The sequence below is a fragment of the Centroberyx affinis genome, unplaced genomic scaffold (genome assembly GCF_046629955.1).
Source record: "Centroberyx affinis isolate AG114_WGS23_722 - 3 ecotype Tasmania unplaced genomic scaffold, CSIRO-AGI_Caff_v1 ptg002573l_1, whole genome shotgun sequence".
NCBI lineage: Eukaryota > Metazoa > Chordata > Actinopteri > Beryciformes > Berycidae > Centroberyx > Centroberyx affinis.
Window position 1 is genome coordinate 3,750 of NW_027280780.1, and position 27,973 is coordinate 31,722.

General features: G+C 40.3%; 1 protein-coding gene across 1 annotated transcript; it reads right to left on the bottom strand.

Annotated features, from left to right (window-relative positions):
• LOC139656897 (V-type proton ATPase 116 kDa subunit a 1-like) lies at positions 1–26,716 on the bottom strand (the record flags this gene model as incomplete). Its single annotated transcript, XM_071534536.1, is given in 21 exon segments — positions 1–216; positions 2,018–2,135; positions 7,917–7,934; positions 10,582–10,782; positions 11,943–12,050; positions 12,601–12,817; positions 14,634–14,752; positions 15,120–15,210; positions 15,621–15,784; positions 16,543–16,682; positions 17,564–17,714; positions 20,173–20,385; positions 22,064–22,157; positions 23,058–23,143; positions 23,253–23,359; positions 23,362–23,378; positions 23,791–23,873; positions 24,661–24,789; positions 25,738–25,835; positions 26,156–26,234; positions 26,600–26,716. Coding segments are annotated over 21 exon segments (2,566 nt in total), but the record flags the coding sequence as incomplete, so codon positions are not given.
• Positions 26,717–27,973: the final 1,257 nt, after the last annotated feature.

The window sequence follows — 27,973 nt, forward strand, 5'->3', positions numbered from 1 at the left end:
TTATGAGAGGCTGTTGTGTGTGTGTGTGTGTGTGTGTCTCTAACCAGTGGAGGCGGAGGGCGTGCAGGAAGGCGGACAGGCCCTCCATGATGAGCAGGATGCAGACGGTGAGGGTGGCGAAGGCCGAGAAGATGATCGCCAGGCCGAAGAACCCGCCCCCGCTGCGGGAGGACAGGCCCAGGTGCATCACCATGGACCACAGCACCTCCGACAGCTCTGCAGGGCACACACACAAGAAGGTCATTAGTATGGCTTTCAGTGGAGAGTTTTAGTGTCCCACGATGGTCTAGATCAGTGATTCTCAACCTTTTTCATATCAAGGACCCCTAATTTAGTCCACATTAGGGCCACGGACCACCTGATCTGATGAGATTTTGTCTCTCGGACCCAAATCTGAGAATATTTTTATTGTTAGATATGATTTTGTCCAGAATTCCATGACTATCTGTATTGTAGGTAGAGAGATAGCAGTGAAACTATGACCAAAATAGTCATTCTTCTACATTCTCTAATTGTGTTAACTTCATGTAAATTCAATAGTGCTGAATTTTAACAATTCATCATTTTTCTGGGGACCCCCTGGAACCCCCTCAAGGACCTCTTATAGTCCCCATGGACCCCACGTTGAGAACCACTGGTCTAGATGCTGGTTCAGAGGTTTTTTTACACCCTGAGAAGAAGAAAAGTCTGGGGGAAAACACTGAATCCTTGTAATTGTTTTAGCATGAAAATGGTCAAATCTAGATATCGAGTATTGGCACAAAATATTGGTTATCAGCAGCTTCAATACAAAAATATCAGTATCAGTAATGCCCTTCCAAAACCCATATCTACACCTGTCCAACCCCAGTTCAGACTTCATGAAACATGGTAATAAACAACAAATTGTTGTAATTAACTATAATGAACTGTAGTTTAAAATTAGTAGCCCAATCATTTGTCTGTATTGTTTCAATATGATAATTATATCCTGCCATGTAAAAAATAAGACAAATAATAGTTTTAATAAAGATGGTGACTGACAAAATTGTCTTCAATCTCATTTGACATAGGAATACTTTCATTTTATTTTATCCATGACTACATGAATAATTCAGTGGCTCAGTTTTCCCCCAAGCAGCTCAATTTATTTGTTATTATTCTCAATTGTCACTTTGGAACTCACCACTGTATAATGTACAATCAACTGCAATGGCTTTCTCTCGAACATAGACAACTACCCTATCTATTTACAAGAGCTACTCATCCCACAAAATTCTAATTCTAATTATTCTCTTTTAGACATAATAATCATCGCCTTTTTCATGTCCCAAAAATTTCACTTGAATTAGGAAAAAAAGCATTTCATTATAAGGCTCCTAGAGACTGGAACAACTTACCAACTTCTCTGAAATCTCTGCAGTATTTAGGTTTATTTAAAAATGCTCTTATCATTCACCTCACAACAGACTGCTCCTGTTAACTGTCACTATTTACTGTTGCTATAATACGGGTGTGGGTGTCTAGATTTCTTGGTGTGTGCATGCTGTGTGAGTGTGTGTTTGTTTTTGTCTTTTTATAATTAGTCTAATTGTAACTGTAACCATGTCTGTTATTTGTTGCATATTGTGTTGTATCTTATGTTGTGTATATTTTATTCTGTCTTTTGTCAGGACCCCCTCGAAACCCAGATGGTACATCTCAAGGGGTTTTATCCTGAAAATAAATTAGTAAAAAAAAAAAAAAAATTTACCCACTTGCTAGGCTCAATTTACCCCCAACCTGAGGCAAATTGAGCCAAGGGACCAAGTTGTATTTTCATTCTTCTTTCGTTTTGCTATATTCTTACCAGTTAATTTGAAAGTCAACATCCTGAAATATGGGCTGAAGCATTTGTTTTAGTTCTGTCTCATTTTACCTTGCCAAGATAACATTTTTAGTAAAAACTGGCTCATCTTACCCCGCTCTCCCCTACATACTAACACAACGCTGTGTGTGTGTGTGTGTGTGTGTGTGTGTGTGTGCATGTGATACTCACGTGCATGAGCCAGGCTGAGGGCCCAGAGGCGCAGGTAGGAAGCAGTGTTGGAGATGCAGCCCAGGCAATACTCTATGGTGTGGATGGCCTGGTGGACGGCTACGTCTCCAAAGTCAAACTGGAGTGGAGAGACAACATGCTTGACACAAGCTATGGACATATTTACATAATTTTTTACATATATATATTTACATTTTTACGCATTTAGCTGATGCTTTTGCTTTTGTCCACAGTGACTTACAGTGAGTGAGGAGGTAGTGGTTATGGGATGGTCTCTCTAACCAGCATGCCAAAGTTTAACTGTAATGGCACTGGCTATTTCCTTGCCTAGCATTTCTGTATCATATCACTACAGGGACATGAGGAATATTTGTCCCATTTTTTGCCTGCAGCTTTGATCGCAACACACTCCTTGGTTTAGCATTTAGCTGATTTAGCATCAGCTAAATGCATAAAATGCAAAAATGGATTTCACATCTGTGGACTGCAACAGAAAATGAAACAGTAAAATATCCAGTGTGTCACTGCTTACACATTTATCTAAGAAAAGCGGTCATCTTAGCTGATCAGCTGAGCCAAGTCGTAACATAAATCACCGCGAGAGATCGTTATCACCCAGCTCACGGCCAATCATAACACTCTGGGTGTCTCCGTGGCATGAGCAGTGGAAACGGCTTGGCATGGAAATTCCGTTATCTCCTTAATGAGCGTTGTTCATAACAGGCTGCTTTGACCTCTGACCCCTTGCCACAGCCTCAGCTCTAATCAGGCACAACACAAAGAGCAAAGACGTCTGGTCTGTTTGGTCTTTTTTCCTTGTCCCCCCCCCCCCCAACCAGCAGGATCACAGTGCAGGGCCTTGTTTGTGTATTGTAAAGGCCGACAAAAGTTCCTCCACTCACTCCGAGGGTAGCCTTTTCCTGTATGAGGCGGGCTGGGAGGAGGAAACATGGGAATCAATCGCTCGACGTCGGGGTTTGGCTTGGCGCGGGCCCCGGCTTCCTCTTTCCATGCTTCTCTTTTGTCCTCGGATGCGTGCAAAAGAGTTCATGGAACCGACGCTCATTGTTCCCGTTCAAAGGGCCTCGGACGCAAGTGCGCTAATGAAAACAACACCGGGCCCAACATGCCGTAATGGCAAAAATGCAAGGAGGCGGGCGGCTCGGATGATAAAATGCTGTCCCCCCCCCCCCGAACATTCCAGCTGAGCGCGGTCATGCGATTTTTTTACAGAATTTAGAATGTTCGAAGAGGGGGAAAACGTAGGGTCTGTGATGGAGGAAGTGAATTAACACTAAATTAACAGTTCAGTCAAAAGAGAGTTTTGTGCAGCCACAAACTGCTTCTGACTGATTCGCAGTCCACATTGAGTCACGAGAAAAACCCAGGTGCTGATTTCCAGTCTCTGTGACTCCTCCTTTACGAGCACACTGCAAAAAAAACATATTCATCTCAACAAGTCATTTAATCTAGTATGGAGTCTTAAATTCTTATTGTTCTTAAAACAAGTGAAGAAATCTGAGATTCAATTGTTTCCAATGCAAATAAGCTTGTTTCAAGTTGTCCGTGTTGCTTTTTAACATATCTCTCTTAAACTGTGCAGCATGTGAGAGTCTGTGCATGTTAGGGTTAGACCGATATATCGGTTTGCATATATAGAGGGCTGATATTGGCCTTTTATTAAAGGTCCCATATTCTCCACTTTCCAGTGTGTCTTGAGGTTCATTCAAAGCTGTGTGTGTGGTGTCATGTACCAAAAACACTCTCAATCCATTTTTACACGTTCATTTTCCAGCATCTCTCTGAGCCTTACCAAGAACAGGCTGTTTCTGTCGCTGTGCCTTTAAGGCTCATTAATATTAACGACCCCTCCGTTCCGATTGGCTAACCGTTTCAAGAGTGAAACGTGAGACACACCGCGGCCCGGCAGCTACAGGTAGGGAAAACTCTCCGGTAATAAACAATGACAACCGCTCAACGGCTTTGAAAAAAACACTTTGTTAGTCTATTATTTCTTACAAAAATGATAATGAGTGAACCTTTGTGACGCCACAAAGTTACGGAAGTCCAAACGGCTCGTTTAGAGGCTCGCTTTTCTAATATGGATTGTGTGGATTTAGTTGGTGACCGTGCGTTTTGATACTTTCACCATGTTTAGATAGACCATCCAACTCCTTTATAAGCACAGAAGCAAGGGGAATCCTGTTTTACACCATATGGGACCTTTAAATATCGGATATCTAGTCAGGGTCGCCCACCTCCAATATGATGAGGTTCGTCCCTGACCACAGCTACATAAAAACAGTCTGTAAAACCTGCAATGACATTTTATTTTCTTTAAAGCAGCTGTTAACCGCCTAAAAGAATGTCATTAGTATGAGGTTTAATGGAGAGTTTTAGTGTCACTTCATGGTATAAATGCTGTTTCCATCCTGACAAGAATAACATTTTGGGTGAAACACTCAATCCTTGTATTTTTTTTGTTTTTTAAGGTTTTTTGTGCATGAAAATGTTATTGTGAGATAAGCTTATCGTCCAATCCCTACTGGGAGGTGAAAGGATGAGCGTTGGAAGAGGTACTGGGATTAGGGGAGAGGCTTTTTTGCGGGGTTATTGGTTCAAGTAGCTTCTCTTTTCTTTGAATGACCCTCCAGGACTTACCAAGCTCTGTGGTCTAGTAAATGCAGATCATAGAAGTGTTATGGGTGATTTATGAATTTTCAGGTTATATGGAAAAGTCTAACTGGAGAAAATATTTCCTCAACATTTCATATACAGGGCATTGATTATTCCCAACATTGTAGTTTGGAATTGAAATGATTTGTTTCCAACCAGAGTTTTCCCTGCAGCCCGCCTGAGAAAAATTTAAGTTTTATTCTGACCTGACAAATTCTCCAAAAAAATACCTTTTTCCTTATTAATTGTAATATACTATTACACTGTGTAACGTTAAATGCATCAAAATTACTTACTGACTAAACATGCAGCTAAACTCTTTTTTTATTAAACAGTACATTCTCTGTCTGAACTGTACCAACTTCAGTCTCTAACACACACCATGAATTCAAAAGAACCAAAATACTCTTTCCAAACACTCACTACTAACTGGTATAATATTAAATCACATTACACTTGTACAGATTTAATAAACCCAGATTTTTTTTTGTTTTTTTTTCACTTTTACCAATGTTAAAACACAGCATCTCTCAGTCAAGAGGACCTTGGAATCTCAGTGGCATCACACATTGTAGTGTCACAATGAGAACAGTGAGCAGTGTAATGTCAGAACTCCCATGTTTAAAAGAGGGTCCAGTGGTCCACAGAGGCATTTGGATTCTGAGCACAATGCAGGCGACACAGAAAACAAGACAACAGAGAGACAAGAAGAAGAAAGGCTGGGAGGTACAGCAGAACCCACAGCAGCAGGATGCCCAGGTACGGCCCTCCCACAGACCAACAGGGAGGAGAGCCCACCTACCTCCTCTCCCTGAGGAGAGACAGACCGGGGTCCCACACCGTCTCCAGAACAACAGGAGACAGGAGGACAACTGGACCAGGCGGAGGGAACGGATACGGGCCCAGGAAGAGGTCTGGATCCGTGCCTGGTCCAAGGAACAGACTGAGGTCCAAAAGCAATTCGGCCCAGAGAAATATCAGAAGATAATGGAGCAAGAAAATTCTCTGAAGCGGGCTCTGGGCCTGGACTCCCTGATCCAGCCCCATGAACAGCCCCAGGAACGGCCCCAGGAACAGCCCCAGGAACAGCCCCAGGAACAGCCCCATGAACAGCTCCAGGAACAGCCCCATGAACAGCCCCAGGAACAGCCCCATGAACAGCCCCAGGAACAGCCCCAGGAACAGGCCTATGAACAGCCCCAGGAACAGCCCCATGACCAGGCCTATGAACAGCCCCATGAACAGCCCCATGAACAGCCCCAGGAACAGCCCCAGGAACAGGCCTATGAACAGCTCCAGGAACAGCCCCATGAACAGCCCCAGGAACAGGCCCAGGAACAGCCCCAGGAACAGGCCTATGAACAGCCCCAGGAACAGCCCCAGGAACAGGCCATCAAGACTGACGCTCAGCTGGAGGAGCAGCCTGCTGGTCTGCAGACCCAGGCTGCAGAGGATTCTCTGTCAGACCTCCAGCTGCAGCTGAAGGAAGCACAGAAGCTTGCAGAGCAGCAGGCCAAGAAGATCCAGGCCATTGAGGAGAAGAACAAGGCTCTGCACAACAACATCGAGCAGCTTAACGAGGATCTCCAGAGAGAGAAGAACCTCAGAGCTCAGGCTGAAGAACTACATCAGGGTGCCATGCAGCAAATGCACTTTAAATCTGCCATCCAGGAGACAGATGCTAAGGTGACAGCAGCAGCAATGAAGGACGCTCTGCGAAAGGAAAAAGAGGAGGTAGAGAAGGCCAAAAACATCACCAAGCAGACCGTGGAGGAGACCCAGAAGGCCGTTGACAAGTGCCTGGCCGCCCAGCTGGCTCTGAAGCAGGCTGAGGAGAAGCTGGAGAAAAATCTCCTCCAGTGGCAGCAGGAGAGGGCCGAACTGATCGAGGCCAAAAACGACACCCAGCGGGCGATGGAGGACAAGGAGCGAGAGTGGGCTGAGAGAGAGCGCTTTGTGCTGGAAAAGATCGCAGATCTGGAGCGGGACATGAGCGAGACTTTGGGGAAGAAGAAGAAGAAGAAACGTGGCCTTCTGAGAAGACTCGCTGATGCCCTGACTCCCAGCCGCAAAGAGAGGAGGAAGAAGGAGGAGGAGGAGGACAAGATGGAGTCAACCTCCAACTAGCACTCCACTAAACCTCCAATTCCTCAAGTGAAGCACCATGACATCTGTGCTCACACACCTTGCACTTTGCATCCTGAATAAAAGATATCAGCATGATATCGAAAATAATGTACTGCCTGTATAGTTTTACTTCTGTAGAAAATTGTAAGTCAACAGTGTGTAACTAAACTACCAATTGTTTATGTGGTTTTGCTATTTAAATGCTGTTAAAAAAAGGCCTTCTCTCTCTTCCCTCTCTCCTAAACCATTAAACTCAGAAATGTAAGTGGAGCTACTATGTTACTCTACATGTATCTCATCCTGGAGTCACATCATGGCCTCTGAAGTTTGATATAAATGGGTATATTAACTTTGCAATAGGCTACTGGATGTGAGAATCTAAAAGCTAAAAGCAAATAGAAGGTATTAAACATAACACAGCCCATAATTGCAACCAATAGAGAAAAACCAGGGAGGGAACTTAAATTCTTACTTGTCAACAGAGAACAGGGTCAGAACCACAATAAATATTACAAAGTATTCCTGCGATCCAAGAATGATCATGTATTATGTAATTAGAATTGTTCCAATGATTATGAATAGGAAGAAGAAGAAGAAAAAGAATAGGAAGACGATGAAAGGTGATCAGTTTTAATTGCTTGAGACTTGACTTGATGCATGGAGAGAAGACTTGAGACTCGACTTGAGTTCTGGTGACTTGGAACTCGACTTTGACTTAGTCTTGTGAGTCTAGGACTTCTAGGAACTTTCTAGGAAATCCCTGAAACAAGTCAAACTGCATCGGAAAACAGCTGGAATTACCTCATCCCATTGGTCATTTTCTTTGAACTTGTTTTAATAAAAATGCAATTATAAGAATCAACATGTGACTAAATGACTTGTTAAGATGGATATTTTTTTGCAGTGTGGCTTGTACACAATATCACTTACACACACACACACCTTTACAATCACCAACAAATGCATGCCTTATATAGTTGAGGAGAGGAGTACAGGAGGTTTAGACAGATCAATACAGTAGGTATCACAAGCACAGATAGACAGGCAGGTTACAGGATCCAGACATGCTGAGAGGACACCAAACTCGGGCTCTTACCGGCTCTTCCTCTGCGTGCTTGAAAGTAAGCAAAGGTCAGAGGTTAGTGGCGGCGTCCAGGAGCCGATGGGTGAAAGTGAGATGAATATGGTCAGTTATGTCAACTCAAAATCCAAGGAAAGACAAAGGGGGGACGCAAAAGGTTAAAAAAACTGAATTAACTGAACATGTTTCAGCTGTGGTGGCATCATTGCATCATTCCAGTTTATTTTTCCAGTAAATATTGGAAAAAGCCTATGGACAATCCCTCGCATCAAACTAATGCTGCACGCTTATTTCATGCTCGCATTGTGAATTTCATTCAATTTTAGATCTGAGGGAAGGCAGTTTCGACTCCAAAGATTTGATTTTCATTTAAGGGATTTAGGGATGGTCTTATCCAGTGCAACTTCCAATGAGAGCAACAGTAGAATATGTTTATATTCCTGGATCGTCAGCGCTTCCAGTAACCAATGGTAAGAAGTGCAAAGTTCAGAGTGTGTGAGAAGGGAGAAAAGGTAGAAGTTTTTTCCAATACTGTTGCATCAGTAAAATGAAGCATGAAGTAAGTGTACAGACGCTACTACTTTTTTCCTCTCTTCTCTTCCCAAATCCAACCGTTTCTATTGAAAGCACTGGGCAGGTTTGTCCAGTGCTTAAAACAGTGATTCTCAACCTTTTTCATATCAAGGACCCCTAGTTTAGTCCACATTAGGGCCACGGACCCCAAACTGAGAATATTTTTGATATGATTTTGTCCAGAATCCCATGACTATCTGTATTGTAGGTAGAGAGATAACAGAGAAACTATGATCAGAACAGTCATTCTTCTGCATTCTCTAATTGTGTTAACTTCTTGTAAATTAAATAATGCTGAAGTTTAACAATTTATCACTTTGCTGGGGACCTCCTAGAACCCCTTCAAGGACCCCTGGTGGTCCCCCAGACCCCACGTTGAGAACCACTGACTTAAAATACTGCTACTCCCAACGTTATGCAATGTCAAATTCCACACCCTGTTGTTAAATCATGGCTACTTCAGTGAGCGCCAAAAACCTTATGCGTGAAAGGATCATCGCATAAAGCAATCTTATACGATAAGAGTTGGGCAACACGCTATCAAAACATAAACACGGTGAGATTTATAATGTGGGAGACACCAAACCTCTGAGTCAGAGGGAGAGAAAAAAACACGAGGGTGATATTTTCAGAAATTCCACTCGGGGCCGGTTCTCATGAAAACCACCTCACTGTTTACGTTTCTGAAATGGAAAATCCATCTCTTATCTGCTCCATTCCATCCCATCCCATCCCTCCCTCTTTCCCTGCACTCGTTCGTGCCCACATTACCCCCATCTCTGGGTAACACCCATAAAAAAAAAAAACGACTGCTTTTTGATATACAGGTCCAAGAGGGAGTAAAGTATGATGTTAGTGAAGAGGGTGAGGCAGAAGATACAATGTTTTGGCGTTTTTTTGAGCTTTTGACAGGCTGGAGCTGAAACTGTTGTTGATAGAAGTAAACCAAACTAAACAAAACTAGGGGCCAGTGAATGTCATCTAACTTCGATATGATGGACATAATGAGATTACATCTTTGTTATTATATAATTGATCAGTACTATACTGGTTGTCCAAGGGAACCCCCATTAGAACTGATTCTAATGCAACATCTAAATGCTGTTTCAGAGGGTTTCCCACCCTGCCAAAGGTAAAATTCTGGGTATAACACTGGACATTTTGTCATGAAAATTGTCAAATTTAAAGATATTAAATATAGGCACAAAATATTAGTAGCCACAGATATAGCAGAACCTATATCTGTGGAACCTGTATCTCCCCTATACTCTGTGTCCCATACAGTTTTCCTACTGTTGAATTTGTTGAGTTGACTGTCTACCTAGGCTGTGTTCGGGAGACTGAGTTCAGGAGGAATTTGCATTATTCTCTGCTAAGTCAGTGGGTGGATCATGTTTTAGTGCCAGGTTGCAACATCATGTGCTGCAAAAACATTAATTTTGCAGGAACAGGGCATAGCAGGTAACAGGTGACTATAACGGACAGACAAGATTTCGTGAAGGAATAGGTCGAATGACGATTTTTTTTTTTGTAGTTTTCAGACAAAAAGGTGCATACATTTTGCCATACAGGAAATGACTATGACCTCTCCCTTTCTCTCCTAAGAGAGGACTAGAAGACATTACAACTGCCACGTTTCAGAACCAATATACCAGTGACTGACAAAGCCTCCAGTCAGTAAAGTCCAACAAAATCAAGTCAAGGTCATTGGTAAAGTCAGGGTTTCTACAAAGGTCTGGAAAATATGGAAATGTATGGAAAACTATTTTGGTAGTTTCCAGTTCTACATAAGTCATTTGAAAATGACACAAAAAAAATTTGGAAAAGTATGATAAATTATTGTTGTACTATCCCAATATAGATACGACATCTCGAATATTCTGATATTTGTTGCTATAAAGAATAATCTTTAGAGTGACATATCTTAGTAGGGGCAAGATGACTATCAGATAGGGATGGGACAACATATCAAAATTAAATATATTGAATCATGAGATAAACATAGTCCCATCCCTACCATCGGAGTATGCGATTTTGAAACTGAAACTGTGTAGGAACCCTTTAACATTCTTTGAACAGGCTGATGTTTATATTTTGATGGGCTCACCTCATCGCCCTCTTCCGAATGCTGGGAGAGCTGGTCGTGGTCCATGATGCCAGCCTCGTCCTCCGTGGGCCCGTTGCCCACCCGCACTCCTCCGAATTTCTGCGTGCCCTGTTGGGTGAGTCCGGTGCATGATGAGGACACGCCTGTTTGCTCTAAAGACTGCTCTAGATTCTCTGCAGGGGTTTCTTCCCTCTTCTGGGACTAGATACAAAAGCCACAAGAGCTGTGTCTAGCTTAAAGCAGGCCTTGGAGTGTATGCTTTCTTCTTATTTTGTTTAGGTGGGGGGCGGGCACCCAATAAATGAAGGGTTTCATTCCAAAATGAGATATATCCATCACTCGAGAAACATGACACCTATACTTACAAAATGACGCTTAGCAAGGAAATTAACAAATTTGGTTAATAACTTATATTTTTCATTCAGTCATGTCCATGGAATTCATGATGTTAATAGCTAACTAGCTTACCTCATTAGCTATAGGCTAGTATGGCTAGTTTGAATTTGGAAGGTCAGCTAGGCTAACTAGCTAACCTGGATAACTTAGTATGGCTAGACTGCATTTTTTTCACATAGTAGCAAGAGCGCTAGGCTTCATAGTATTAGCTTCCTCCTGGGCTTCAGTCTAATGTTACTTGGCCAGAAAAACCATGGCTGTTAACTAAACCCCACCCAAATCTGTGGTGAAGCCTGACACCTAATGGTGAAAAGTAGGGTACTGAACTGGCCATCTGCTGTTGGCTGATCTTTGGTACCAGATGATGTCACCTTCTATAGAGTACAACAGGTGGTGACATCACCTGGCATCAAAGACCAGCCAATAGCAGATGACTAGTTCGGTACCCTACTTTTCACCATTAGGTGTCAGGCTTCACCACAGATTTAGGTGGGGTTTAGTTACTCTTTATGCTCCGCCCACTGGTTTTAACTCATCCAATGAGATTATTTCTGCCTCCAGAGCACCTCTGCCTCTGAGAAATGCTTGCATAACTTAAAAATGCTATATTTTAGAGATATTAAATGATGAGCTTCAGGTAATGAGTATTTTTCTAAAATGGATATATAGCCTTTTGGAAATGAACTCACATTGCAGATCAATAACTGTTAGGGTGCCCTCAGATTATAAGGTATGGTGTTGAGCAAATTTCCAATCAAAATATCAAAGCTTTTCCAAGGCATGCTTTAAGCATAGTTTCATGGCACAACCAACACAACCAACCACAACAGTACACAATACAATGTACGTTGAAATGAATGGCAGAATAGAAGTGAAAGAAAAACAAATGGTTATATCAAAGGTTAAAATATAGGTTACGTATCAAAGGTAATAGTAAGGTTATAGGTGGGGTCAGAGCGACATACCAGGTGCTTTTTCCACAGGTGCTGACGCCGAAGCACCATAGTTTTCACAATCAGCATACAGGGTACACATGCAAGGGCAATCAACACCAACAAAACCTGGATCCCCATCTACAGATTTAAACAGAGAGAGGTTAACAAGGCGTTGGAGATGTGTAGACGTTCGTCACAAGATGCTAATGCCCTGCACAAGTCCTGTCTGAGGCCCAAATCATTCTTCTGTCTGGTTCAGCAGAGGCACGTAGCTGCAATTTTGGTGTCTTCGTTCTTTTTTCTTATTTGAATTGAAAGTTTACACAGCGGTTTACGTGTTTAGTAGGTTTCATGACCTATGGGCCTTTGAAACCTGTTAAAAAACATTTTCATCTGACGACAGCGACATGTTGATCTGATGACAGCAACCAGTGAAGATGTGACAGTGAACCAAGAACAAAGGTTGACTGACTTCCTCTGCTCTGCCTGTACTAACGTCGGCTGTTGAAAGAAAGCAGGTCAGAAATGTAGGATCTTCTACTGTAGGTCAACTGCATCTACGTTACTTGCAACAAGGGTGGGGAATTAACACCAGCCACCAGACAAGTGCTGGTACATGGTACTACATAGTTAGAGACTGGGGGCAGGAAGCCGGGAGAGGCAGAGGGGTGGATGGGTGAGGGAGCACCTGTCCCCGGTACAGGGGCTTGTTGGTGGGGTCGTTGTAGTTGAAGAGACACATGTTGATGAAGTGGATGAGCAGGCTGGGCGCGTCCTTGGAGGTGAAGGCGTCGTAGGCCGTCCACTTGTAGAGGACCAGCAGGATGAGGTAGCCAAACAGGCTGGCCATGAAGACAATCTCTGGGATGAAGCCCAGGAAGATGTTCAGCGGCTTCTTGAAGTACCTGCAGTGCAGTAAAGGAGGAGAGTCAGACTTAATGTATGCCATGTTGTAACGGATGCTTTACATTGGAAATTCAATTCAATTCAATACAACTTTATCCCACATGGGAATTACAATTTATCCCTTTGTCTCCCCCTCTGGTGGCGAGAAGTATTCAAAATGATGTTCGGATTACAGCCAGTAAACCCACCCTAGTTAAAATGCCATACCCTGACCGGATAATTTGACTTTCAAAGACTGTAACTTTTGTAAAGAAATTAGGCAATAATTTCGCTTATGACGGTATAAACACTGAGACTTGACAGTATGCTTACAGTATGTCCCATTAGCATATCAGCCAAAAATTATTTTGCTCTTTGGGTAGGCTAGTACAGAGGTTCTCAATTGTTTTTCAGCCAAGGACCCCTTACAAGATAGAGAATATACCGGGGTCCCCCTCATTCTGATTTGTGATTTTGGGCTATATAAATAAAAATTGACTTGACTTGACATGTATGTCCCTTGGAATAATCTGACGTAGCCTATTTTTTACACTACTGTAGTCTTAGTTATGTGAAAGAACAACACAAGAGAAATGTATTAGAAAGATATTAGATATGTATTAAAAATATTTGCCCCATCTCAACACAGAATACCCATAAAACAATCAATCAATTAGCTGCAAGTAACACTGTACCTAAACAAAATATCAAAGGGAAATCAGGAGAAAAGTGCTAATTTGAAGTGCATTTCAAAAAAAACCTTTTTTTTATATCATGATAATTTCAATGAATGAATCTGAAAACTTTTCACGGACCCCCTGGCAGAGTGCCACAGACCCCTGGGGGTCCCCGGACCCCACTGTGAGAACCACTGGGCTAGTATACTAACCAGCTAGCGGCACTCTGCTACAAAACTCAGGTAACCTGTTTTGGCTAATGATGTTGGAGCCGTTTTTTCAGCATCTGCCAAAGCTGGAACAGGAAAGACACTAGATAGTGGGCTAGTTACCAATGCTAGCTAGATTTCCATATGTAAAACGCGTAAAACTTCCTGTGTGCAGCCAATATTTCGTCCTACTTGGTACAAAAATACTGCCAATTGGTATTGTGTAAGCTGACTACACTCAATTACTTCACCATTTTTTGGGTTTCAAAACTCACTTTCTGGCCCGTAGTCTGTTTTGGAAGAAAAACAACCTGTCAGAGAGCTGCCGATGTTGCTGCCATTCCTTGGTGACTGATAAAAGTCGATGAAAGTCATAGAATACTTACTGCCCCTTTGAAATTTGAGGAAGTTATTTAAAGACACTTGACTCAAGAAGGAGGGTTTTCCACTTGGATAAGACTCAACACTAGACTAAATGACTTGTTAAGATGGAAGTTTTTACAGTGTATTCAAGCAGTAATTATGACTAAAAAGGGTTCTAAGTAGATACTGTGGTGCCAGTGGCTACAAACAGATCATATAAAGTGACTGTATGACTGACCACAACAACAATTGTACTTCAATCTACAGCTATGCGTCCTGTTGAAGAATCCTTGGGCAATACACCCTATCTATACCTGTTCACTCATTGTTAGCAGATCTGGATAAGAGCATCAGCTAAATACATGTAAAGAATGTGGAGAAAGAGAGAGAAGTGGTGAAAAGCAAACCGCATAGTATGTCTTTCATGACAAACTGTCTTTATTCTGTCTGGAGTACAATGCATAACTCGTTTCAAATTTAAAAATATTCATTTACTTCATTACTTCCGTACATTACACTATCTGGGAGAAGCAATAAATGACTGTAAAGTGTTACCATCCAACAATGGTCTTAAGTGTGGCACTTACAGGTGGTTGAAGAGACTGAGAGACACTCCAAACAGCATGTGGATGACGCCCAGGATCACGGACATCTTCATCTTGAATGAGTTGAGGAAGGTCAGCTTGTTGGTCGCAATGTTCCAGATCTGGAGGGAGATCACAACAGGTCCAAATGTTCAAGATTGACCAAGAAAATCTGACGGTGCATGTTCTTTCTTATATTTGTTACAAGGTGCGTTAACACCAAAATGCTTGGAGCAGTTAATTTGAACTCTAAAGTGTTTACTCTTTTAGTTCCCCACTCAGACCAATAAACGAGCTACTTGTGAGTCCATGTGACTTTTGTTTACAAGCCCTAGTTTGCTTGTAATTGGGCAGTGTGAACCTAAATGAACCGAATACAAAAATGGAACTTAGTGAACTTTTCCACTATGGTTTAGACCAAAGAAAACCAACTGTAGGTGTGATCGCACCCATAAATTCTTCTTGTTTTTGTAAGCATGCAGGTCTTACCGGGTCAATTCCGAGTGGATAAGGCCCGTTGAATACACCGGGAACGGCTGGGTCTAACTGTAGCACTGAATTCCCATCGAGCGTTTCAACCCTAGAACAAATCAGCAGGAAATAGGGTCGCAATGAAGGGTCATGAAATTCACTCAGAACATGAATATGCAAGAAAGAAAAAGAAAATCACTAAAATGCGAGGGATATGGTGTATGATGACAATACTGAGACTGGTTGGATAGTAACTGAATGATTCTGATTAGTATGACAGGGTCCAGAATTTGATTTCCTGACAGTATATTTCTTCCATACATTTCCAGATGTTTTTGTGCAATTTCCAAACTTTTTAAGACCAGGAAATGATCAAATTCATTTTCCATACTTTTCCAGACTCTCCAAACCAATGTACAAACTAGGGTCAGAAAGGAACCTCCATCATATCGGAGGTGGCTGATATCCGATACTTAATAAAAGGACAATGTCGGCCCTAAGTAGGAATGGCTGACTTACGACCAGTTGGCTCCTTTGGTGCTAAACATGGGCCGGACACTCCAGCCAGAGCCGAACATGTTGAGGGATTTGGAGAAGCAGTCGTTGTAGATGATGCCGGTGTAGATGGAAAACATCCCCATCAGCAGGATGATGTACCGACCAGCAAACACCATGTTGAACATCTGCAGAAAAATCATAATAAAATGGATTAAAATGGTAGGAAATACTACTACTACTACTACTACTACTACTACTGTAGCAGCGTTACACATCAACGTGACTAAACACCATTGAATCTCATTTTAACTGAGTCAGAGGCTGAAACCATTTGAATAATATAATTCCAAAATGAGATATCCACCATTTGAAAAAAAAAAGATATTGAGATTGACTAGCAGCACAAAATTAAAATAAAATATGGTTCTATTTAAAGGACAGTAGATAACTTAAGACCTTGGTGGACAAAATTATGTTAGGTATGTTTTTGCGAATTATGTCTTATGAAATAAAAAAGATCAAAGGAAATGGTAAAATTCAATACAAGTTCCCCAATACTGAAAAAATTTATGCTTGCTCAAAATGAAACTTTGTGGAAAAATAGCAATGGAAACACATTTGTTGAGAAAATGATGATGTAGAATTGTCATGATCATGATGACAAATTGTGGAAACTCATTGGACGACAGTTCAAAAATGGCTTTAGAAGTTCTGAATTGTTGCCTGTTAAATATCTGCCCATCACAACATTCCCAGAAATGTCATACATGCTGTTTCTAATGTGTGTAAGTCTCCATCGTGGTTAGTACATCAGAATATCACCATGTTGTTTGACAGTTGGATGGAAACATAGCTTGATTCTACATAGATATTCGTCAAAGAGCACAGGGTATGGTTCATTCAGATTATCTATATGCATTTCTAAGAGTCTGTAGTCCTTTACCTCATTGTCACTCTTCTGGGAGAGGAGGCGACTCTCTCGGATGACGAGGTAGAGAGCAGCAGCGGTCATCAGCGCGCCGTGACCCATGTCGCCAAACATGACCGCAAAGAGGAAGGGGAAGGTGATGATGGTGTACGGAGCTGAAACAGGTGACACAGTAAGAAACCTGTCACACAACAGGGCTGCACTATTAATGTAAAAAACAACAAAACAAAATCACAATATCGACTGCTGCAATTTCCAAACTGCAAGATGCTACATGTTTTCAGTGTTTCAGCCACATACATGATATTTATTTATTTGCATGATCTCTGTCTTACAATTTGAAAGTTGGAGAGAGTCTTACTGTAACTATGTACAATTATGTCAACATACAATCACACATATCAATACATCAGGGGAGAAAATCCATATAATAAACTTTTTCTACATAATTTGAAATGCTGATGTTTAGGATTTGTTCAGTTTGAAAAAAAAAAAGAGAAATTATCTTCCATAAAAATGTCAGCTTTTGCTATGTAGGGATTGCAATTATCAGCATTGCAATTTTAAGATTTTTTGCAATGGATTGTATGGCCCTAACTGAATCCAATGAAAATGAAACCATGGAGCTTTGGAGCAAATAATACTGAAAGTGCAACATGAAAGTAAACATAAAGAAAGTATGGTTCTATTTAAAGGACAGTAGATAACTTAAGTCCTTGGTTGACAAAATAGTATTAGCTGGGTTTTCATCCAATCATTTTTTCATTAATTGATATTTTGAATGATATATCGAATAAAAGCTGAATCAGCAAAATTAGAATTAGAAGGAAAATGTTTTTGTTGATTCAGAAATTGCAATTAGATCTGACTTGAGACTAATATTATGGATACTGAATTTAAATACTGACTATTATTATAAGTGCTCAGTTCAAATATAACCTACTATTATGGGTACTGAATTAAAATCGAGCCTAATATTATGGGTACTGAATTCAGATACAGAGTTTCATTAGTGAACAGTGAATTCCAGTATAACCTGGATTGATCTCCCGGTAGTTCCCGATGCCGTAGGCGTCAACAATGTTCTGGAAGCCTGAAGTGAACTTGTTGGTCTTGTTGAAGGTGGGTGGAGTCTGCTTGGTCTGCATCCTGTTGAGGATGGACGGCACTGTGGAGCCACTCCTCTCCTGTCAAACAGACCCACCACTCAGTCAATATCACTCTTTCTTACTGTGCATGTGTTGGTTGTGTGTAGCTGGTAACATATCTACACAATCTGTAAGGGTATAACTGTGGATTCCTCTAATCTAAGAGCTTTCAAATTATCCCAGTGAAATAATGCATAAATGTACACAGTTATTAAATTTGATACTAAATCAACAGCAACAAAAATCTTCCTGTATGGGTCACTGGGAGAAAATCTTATCAAATAGGGGTCCGTGGGGCCTAATGATTGTGTATTTACGGTTCTGTAACATGAAAAAGTTTGAGAACCCCTGCTCTAATCAGGCAGTCAAAGTTATTAAAAAGGTTCCTTTAATAAACAACTTAATCACGCGTTAAGTGATTGCAGGGAAAAAATACTAAAAAACGAGATAAAACCAAGACAGAACAAATACATAAAAAACTATTAGATATGGGGCCAGATGTTTTTTATGTAACTGTTTTTGCCCACTTTTTTTGAATGTGTTCCCTATATTTATCTCCCCCAAATGTATTTTTTCTGTTTCTGCAGTCCTGTGAAGCTCTTTGCTTTTAAATAAGTGCTGTAGACTATTATTATCATTAGTAGTAGTAGTAGTAACAGTAGTAGTGTTGTGTCCACAGTAGTGTCCATCTGTGATGGAAGGCACTAACACAAGGTAGCATTACATCAGATCTGGAGTATGGGTAAATTGTTTCATAGATAAACAATGCAAGGAAGGGTGAACGGACCAGATGACTCAGAGCGACCTCCACAAACCCTAATGAGTTATAAAAATAACAGAAAATACTGACACAGCGAAGCACTGCCAATGCCATAAATTCTTATTATGTTTGGCTGTATGCTAAGATTTCTGCAGCAATGGCCTATTCCTGTTATTTCAGCAAGCTTTGGATAGGAGAGCAGTGAGGCTTCAGTGCTTCAGTGACCTCTGTGTGAACCACTATACAAAATCAATACAATTCTGTCTTTGTTTCCATGGTAGAATGTGAGCAGCATATCATTGATACTGTATGACGATATTGCACCGTTCCCACTGTTTGAAACACACAATACAAAAATGTGTAATGACTCAACAGCAGGCAGTGACAGCACGCAATAACAAACAGGAAGCAGAGTCATGAAATCAAGTGGGAGGTGGAAGCCAGGAGAGAGTATCAAAATATCCTGCTCAAGTAGAAGTACCATTATTTTGCTGAAATTTTACTCCAGTAGAAGTAAAATTACTGCTGTAAAAATCTACTCAAGTAAAAGTATAACATATAGCTCATTAAAAATGTAGTCATTGTAAAAGTTATTGGATTATTTTAAAAAACAAACATTACATATGATCTTTCCCATAATATGCAAAAAGGATAAGAGGATAGAGAGATATGCACATTTTATTGATTATGTTGAGCGTTCTAAAAGTAAGATTCTGAAATTCATGTCATTATTCAATCAAAGATAAAAAATAAACTGAACGTAATTCAATAACGTTACAACATTGATGTTTCTAGCTATCCAACTAGCTAGCAAGGCTAGTGAACTAGCTAGACAGCAGCAAGCTAACACAAACCAATAACACTGTCTGGATAGATGGCTTTTTGCCAAGCTACTATCATGGATATGTTTCGGCATTTAATGTTACAGTTAGTTAACTTAACATTTCCTTCACATGCTTGTACAGGTTTGATGCAGATACAATTTATGTTTGGCCAGTTTCTGAAGCAAAGCTAATGTAGCGCCTACATATTTGTACTATCTGGATGTGGTTTAAAATTTAATAAAGTAAAATACTTCAGTGCAATAATTAAGTTTTTTAGTGTACTATAGCACAAAATTACCATGATATATCTGTGGGGGTTGATAGAGTTGTCAATATCAATGACCCAACTATAGATGCTGAGATTTCTGGCTTTCAAAACTCACTTTCCGGCCCGTAGGCCTACTCTGTTTTGGAACAAAAACTCCCCACCCATCAGAGTTTCAAGACACTCCCTCTCTGCTCTAATTACCTAGCTTGCTTGTCTGTACTGTGAAAATGTAAATGTATTATGTCAAGTACAGGCCACCGTAAGCTCTGACAAAGACCTAACGATGTTGTTGCAATTGCCTCGGTTGCTGATAGAAGTCATAGATTACTGAATGCCCCTTTAAGTAAAATGACTGACTTCAAAAAATACTCAAAAAGTACAAGTGCACAAAAAAGATACTCTATCACAGTATCAAGAGTAATTGTAATCTGTTACCATCGGTGGGAACATAGACGTTAAAGAGAGACAGGAAGGTCACCAGGATCAGGATATGCGGGATATTCATGCTACCTCAAAAACAGTAGAAGACTGGTTGTACTGGGCAGCACCCAGGTGTCAAAGTGTGCAGCTGTATGGGCGTGAACCTCAGCGTTGTTGCAAAAGAGCATACATGGCCATATGAAAAAGCTAGATACGCGAACTCACCGTCCCTCGGCGCAGGGCGAACTGGATGGAGTCCAGGTCGGAGACGGGGCACCACACCTCAGCGATCAGACACTTCTGGGTGACGTCGATGTTGCAGAGGTTGAGCGTGTGGTAGATGGCCTTCATCTTCCTCACCTTGATGAACCACACCCTCATGGTCTTGGAGGCGGCCTGCAGCACCCGCTGACGGTGGTCCTCCGTTTGGTTCAGCACCTAGAGGAGCAGCATGGGAGGGTGGAGGGATTTGTCAATCAACGTACATTTTCGGCCCAAATAAGAGATTCCGGTTCCATTGCCTTGTCAGACTAATGGGAAAATGTATAAGGGTGTAAAATGATCATCCCTAACTATGTCCGATGCCAACACTGACTATTTTGCTTAAAATCTTTAAGAAGGATTTAATATGGATTTCTTTATTTGTTATGGCGTGTGTGGACCAGTTTTGAAGCCGCAATGAACAAATGTAAAATATCGCTAGCATTAACTAGCTTAGCATTTCACATTCAAGAATAGAGAGATGGCTCCTGTGACACAACATCTGCACCTAGTTTGTTAGCAAATATGTTTTTTTAAATAGATTAAGTCGCTTACACATACAATAAATTAGCTAGGTATCACATATTTAAAGGACAAAACGATTGGTAAATGGGAACCAGAAATCCTATTCATTTCCAGCATAGGTGAAAATGACAACACTTAAGTGGTCTATTGATAAAAGTGAACATATCTTTTGTTCCTTGACTTTGATTGGCTTAGGCCTTGAGGATGCTATAGAATGACCTGAGGTGTGGTGGTACATTAGTGGTAACCATGATGCAAAGACTGTATGTTTGTATTTTTATATAAATTGGTAGGGTACTCTTATTTTCTGAAAATCTCTGGTATGGAGTGCACTGGTTTGGTCTCATAGTGTTTGTGAATTCAGATAGACTGGGCTAAAAAAGCTGTTTACATCTGCCTGGTTCTGATTTCTTCAACATGTTCTTTAATAACTATTACATAGTTATTCTGAGGACACAGTGATGTGTGCTACATCTTTTGTGAAGGTACTGTGGCTCTGACCTTTGCTTGTAATGTTGGTGATCAAGAAATTCTTCTATTCTACTGTTGCACTCATTGTACGTTACTCTGGATAACATCAACATCAGCATTTCTTCTTCTATGTAAAATTGGGTAAAACGTTCTTTTGTGTGCATTTCATGTGGAGGACAGGCTCAGATTAGGGCAGCGTAGCCTTCTCTCAAGCAGAACCAAGAGTTTTTTTCCAGGCTTAATAAGGAGAGAGTTTGAGGGAACCACAACATTATGAGAGAGGACAAAAAGTCTTTCACAGATAAGAACTAATGCACAAGAAAACGCCCACCCACACTATAAGGATTTATGTCACTGGAAATACATTTTATCAAGGAAAAAGTACCAGCAACCTGAAAACAGACATCCTGTTGTGCAAAATGTCTCATTCATTTCTTTGTTGTTTAATAGGCAGCTATACAAAGACCCATTTTGAAAGAATTATTAATAAAAAAAAAATTGCACTGCAAGTGGAAATGTGGCTTTAACAATACACAGGCTTTACTCCAAGGTCAACTACCTCAAAGGAAACTGCAATCTCTCTCTCTCTCTCTCTCTCTCTCTCTCTCTCTCTCTCTCTCCCTCTCTTTTCATTGCTTGGACACTTTTGTTGCTGTTTAGTTAATGCTATCCAATTCAGTTTTGTTTCTTTTTCATCTACTTTTCTTTGATACAGCCTGACATCAGGTGTAAGAAATATTCCTCTCTATCCCTCGAATTCTACTTATGATAGAGAAATTCTAGGTAAAGATGAAAGGTACAAAGGGCTTTTTTTTTTTGCTCTTCCTTTGTGTTCCATCATACGATTAGTTGAACATACCATTTGGAGGTCGTCGATGCGGGTGTTGACCCCAGCCAGCATCTCCTTCCTCTCCTGAGGCGTCTCGGGACAGGGGTACAGAGAGGCACGGAACCTGGACAAACATACAGATCAAACTTATAGCATCTAACACACACATTCTCTTTCTCTTTGTCCCGTCTTTCTTTCTCTCAACACTCTCACTTCCCCTCTGATTTCATGATCTGCATCTTGAAAGCTGAACTATGCTGTTTTCGCACGTTGGCGGCCCCTAATGGTAGGGAGCGATAATTGAATTTTGAGGACTTCACTACCCAGAAATCCTGTAACGTGACGTCAGTAAACTGTTTACCAACCCGGCCGATCTGTGATGCTTTATACCAGTGATTCTCAACCTTTTTCATATCAAGGACGCCTAATTTAGTCCACATTAGAGCCACGGACCCCCATTTGATGAGATTTTGTCTCTCTGACCCAAATCTGAGAATATTTTTATTGTTAGATATGATTTTGTCCAGAATTCCATGACTATCTGTATTGTAGGTAGAGAGATGACAGTGAAACTAGGATCAAAACAGTCATTCTTCTACATTCTCTAATTGTGTTAACTTGTAAATGAAATAATGCTGAAGTTTAGCAATTCATCAATTTGCTGGGGACCCCCTGGAACCCCCTCAAGGACCCCTGGTGGTCCCCGGACCCCAAGTTGAGAACCACTGCTTTATACCAACGTAAACCAAAGGGACGAGAGGCATGAGATGTAACATTTTCCACAAAAAGTGGAAATATCTTCTTTGGAGGTAACTTGATGCTTAATCTTTCTTTTATAGATGGTCATAAGAGATGCATTTTCTATTTTAAATGTGTCACTTGCTGTGCAGAAAAATGTTCCATAGTGGATTTTTATTCTATTTTATTTACTTTACTTGTCGATTGGTAACTAACAATAACTTGAATTGGAATCAGTTAGGATGATGATGATGATGATGATGAATAATGGACAGGTATATGACACCCACCCTCACAGATCTTCTTCACCCTGTTCTTCAGCTGGTCACCTTGGAAGAAGATGATGAACACTGACTTGTGGACTTGGTCTCCCTGTCAGAAAGAGAATTTGGATTCTTTGTGTGCTTCTTGACATTTGTTTGTATTAATTATCTGTTTACTAGAGTCCATCTGCTTTATATCTATGTTAGCCTGTGCTGACCGTGGCGGGGTCCTCCAGAGGATCCTCGATTTCTGCCTGACGTAAAAAGACGTTGCCGCGACACACCCTCCACAACATCCTCTCAAAGGTGGGAATCCTCTCCTGCTGATCACACCGGCTACAAACCTGCACAGACAAAAGACACAAGTGTTCAGGATAGATATACGCAAGTAAATTCAAATCAAACAGATATACGTACATAGCAAGTGTTTAGAAAACTAGAATTTGGGAGATGGATCATCGCCCACTAGGGATTGGACGATATATCGAAATTCAATATATCGCGATACAAATATGTTTCAGTACGTATGGTGGGGCAGAAAAATGAATCGCGATATTAGCTGCATTTTATTCTGCTGTAGTAATCACAAATGAGACGGCTTGACCATCACAATTTCACAAGCTCTCCATCCAAATTATATTATTGTCATTTTTGTAATGACATTTTTAAATTGTTGTTTACATTTCCATTGCGGTTTCAAAATGTGTGCCCACATGTGCTGCAGTTCATATTTAACGAATTCATATTCATATTTACCCCAGTCGGAGCGGGGCCCCGCGGCCGCCCTCGCTGCCCTCCATCAGGGCCGACGACTCCTCCAGCAGGTTGGGATCCTCCATCTGTCAAAGCGGTTAGGAAGACCATAGTTAGCCTAGTTTATTTATTAACACACATAAACGATGATGGTCTCTTGACTGAATGTTTGCCGCACTTTGAAATAAATAGGACCCATATCTTACATAAGCAACCTCATTCTTTTGATTTTTAATAGTGTACAGATTTACTATTAGAGCTTGCATTTCTCTGAAACCAGCAACCATCTCCTATTATCATTTGTTAGCAATGCTAGCACAAGTCAATGGGGTATGAGACCACACCTATTAAAATCACTTGCAAGCCATTCCATATACTTCCATAGCTGTAGTAATAGTAAGAATAGATAACAGAACTTGCTCAAAGCACTTGAAGAGGATTTTGAAAGCCGTTTCATACCCCATTGACTTGCACTAGCATTGCTAACAAATGCTAACAGGAGGCTGGTGCTGATTTCTCAGAGACAAAAACTCTGATGTCAAAATGTTTTGAATGTTATAATAGTGGACATGGTTAGTGATAGATAGGATAGGCCTCTAAAATCACTGAACCTTCCCTTTAAGTAAGGAGGGGCAGAGCACCGTCTCTCCAAAACTCCAATTGTTATAATATTATCTCTCAGTCTTAACTAGGCTGAATCTTCTATAACTTCCCTTTTCCCCTGGAGAAGCATCTACACTGCACTGAAAGTCAGACAAAATGACTTGAGGTATCGGGGGCGAGAGAGAGCAGCAGAGGGATATGGAGAGAGTAGATGAGTGTGGTTGAAATTAGATATTTCTGAGAAGACGCATTCAGATGAACTCAGCGCACCTCATCAAAGAACTGCTGCGTGCGACGCAGGATGTGCTTGAGCTCCGTCAGCTCCAGGAAGTTCTTCTTCAGGGCTTCCTGGTTGGTGTTGATCTCCTTCAGCTCGTTCTCCAGCTTCTCGAAGGTGGCCTGCGGGAAAAATTCGGTAATGCATATAAATTACTACATTGCAAGTCAGGGATTTTTAATGAACAATCCAGATGGCATATACAGTATTTATTGCTTTATTACTCCCATAAATTACTGATGGGGTGTATTATTCCCGTCAGATTCCAGAATACGTCTACCACACAAAGTATTTGTAATTTATGAATCACATCAGTCTGGACAGTGCTAGAATGGAAAGAGGATGTCGGAGTTCACTGAAAAACAATGTAGGTCATTTGCTTGGTAACTACTTCTCCCAATCACAAATAAAGTTGATCCACATAGAAATGAAATCACAGAATCACTGCAGTAGCAACTACATTAATAGACCATCTGGACAGGGTTTATGGCTCAAATACTTATAATAACAAGATAAGATAGTTTGGTAACACTTTGGTAACACTTGGTAATACATTAAAAATTCATTAACTAATGCATTTACTAACATGAAATAAACATGAATAACAACATTAACAAAGATTAGTTTGTTAAATTCACATGAACTTGTTATACATGTTTGTTAATAATAAACATGAACATTGACATTAACAAAGATGAGTTCAAATTAAATGCACAATAAACTGCATTAATTAATGTTGTTATACATGTTTGTTAATGTTAACTAATGTGTTTACTAACATGAATTAAGCATGAACAGTGACATTAACAAAGATGAGTTCATATTAAATGCATAATAAACAACTGCATTAAGTAATGTTGTTACATGTTTGTTAATGCCAGTGTATTGTCTTCATTGAAACTCTAACTCTTCATGTATTACTTAAACATATCACATTGAAGTCTGGTGTTTCACGCAATTAGCTCACCGACCTCCCCATGGTAATAATAATGCCATCCGGAGAGAACAATATTTTTTCCACATTTTAGCTCTAAAATACATTCAGTAACTGTAAATGAATCATCAGTTACCTCTAGATCAATCATGTCCCTGGGGAAAGGGACTTCTGGATTTTCTCCAGTGTCCACCATTGGGATGTTAGCCTTCTTGATCTCCTTCTCCACAAACCCTATGGAGCAGAGAGAATCCATTATTGAAGCCATTAGCATCAGCGTAACACTGCTGTTGGGTAAAAAAACAGGTAGCTGCATTTCTGTAGTCAATGTACATTTTTTAGAGATGGAGAAAACAGTGCGTATTTTCTCACTGACAGTATTTTTGAAATAATACGATGGGGTTTTAACAGGTTTCAAGGGAAAAGGGGACAAGAAAAAAAAAACATGAAAGCTGCATTTATGTGAGCGATAAAGGATCAGAAATTCAAAACTGAGTTAGATGCTACACCAAGCTTTTGGCCGGGGCTGAGTGTTCATTTGCACCATTACTTACTCAATTTCCTGTCCATCTCTTCACATCTCCTCACTTCATTGACAAACTTGCGCTGGAACACATTCACGTCCGGATTCAGCTGCGAGTGGAAAGGGAGGAAAAAAATAATTATGACATGTTTATGTTTTAGGCATTTGGCTGAAGCTCAATGACTTAAACTGTAGAATACGTTTAAATGTCTAGATCATAGCACAACAGTTGAATCGGCACACTTAAAGGTGTTTCCAAGGGTTTCAGTCTAACATTATTTAGCCAAAAAAAACTGGGGTTCGTTGGCCCCACCCATTGAAGTTTAACTCAACCAATCAGATTATTTCTACCTCTAGAGCGGCTTGCCTTGGAGAAATGTTTGTAAAACTAAAAACCCACTGTGCCTCTTTGCGTGGCATGAGTTGAAAATGAAAAAAAAAAAAATCACTCATTTATCCATTGGATCATGCTTACATCTCTGAACTGGACCATGCCCAGCTCTCCCAGTTCGCTGACGCAGCAGTAGGCCGCCTCTGACTGGAGAAAGAGCTGGGCCAGGGTCATCTCCTCGCTCCTGAACAGCTCCCCCATGGTGACCTGCACACACCTGTTCAGCTGCAGAGAAACACACCACACACCTGGCACAGGAATACACAATCATTTTGTTATTCTTTGGTTGACTTAACTTGTATTTCTTAAAACAACTATAGTAATCCTCTAATACATTTTAGAACTACTATACTGTACTGTTCTATACTGTACTGTGCTGTACTGTACTATACCATGCTATACTATACTATACTGTACTATACTATAGTATACTATACTGTACTGTACTGTACTGTACTATACCATGCTATACTATACTATACTATACTGTACTATACTATAGTATACTATACTGTACTGTACTGTACTGCACTATACTATACTATACTATACTATACTATACTATACTATACTGTACTATACTATAGTATACTATACTGTACTATACTATACTATACTATACTATACTATACTGTACTGTACTATAGTATACTATACTGTACTGTACTGTACTGCACTATACTATACTATACTATACTATACTATACTATACTATACTATAGTATACTATACTGTACTGTACTATAGTATACTATACTATACTGTACTGCACTATACTATACTATACTATACCATACCATACTATACTATACTATTCTATACCATACTATACTATACCGTACCATACAGTATAGTATGGTACAGTACAGTACAGTATAGTATAGTATAATACTATACTGTACTGTACTGTACTGTACTATACTATACTATACTATACTGTACTGTACTGCACTATACTATACCATACTATACCATACTATACTATACTATACTACACTACACTACACTACACTATACCATACCTTACCATACTATACTATACTATACCATACTATACTATACTATACTGTACTATACTATACCATACCATACTATACTATACTATACTATACTACACTACACTACACTACACTATACCATACCTTACCATACTATACTATACTATACTATACTATACTACAGGCTACTGTATTGCACTGTACTATATTCCTATACTAGTAATATCATAGAGATTTTTTGATAGGGAAGGTTAGCCAATGACATTCTCATTATATATAATAAAAGTGTTTAAGTTCAATAATACACTAATTACCTATACTTATTGAAAACATATCACTGAAATTATCAAAGCCATTTAATTATGTTTTGCATAATGCCGCCACCTATTCAGGTAGCCCAAGCCTCTCTGTCTTATGGAGGGGAAGTGACGCCGAACTCCATTCAAAAATCTGTCAGTTT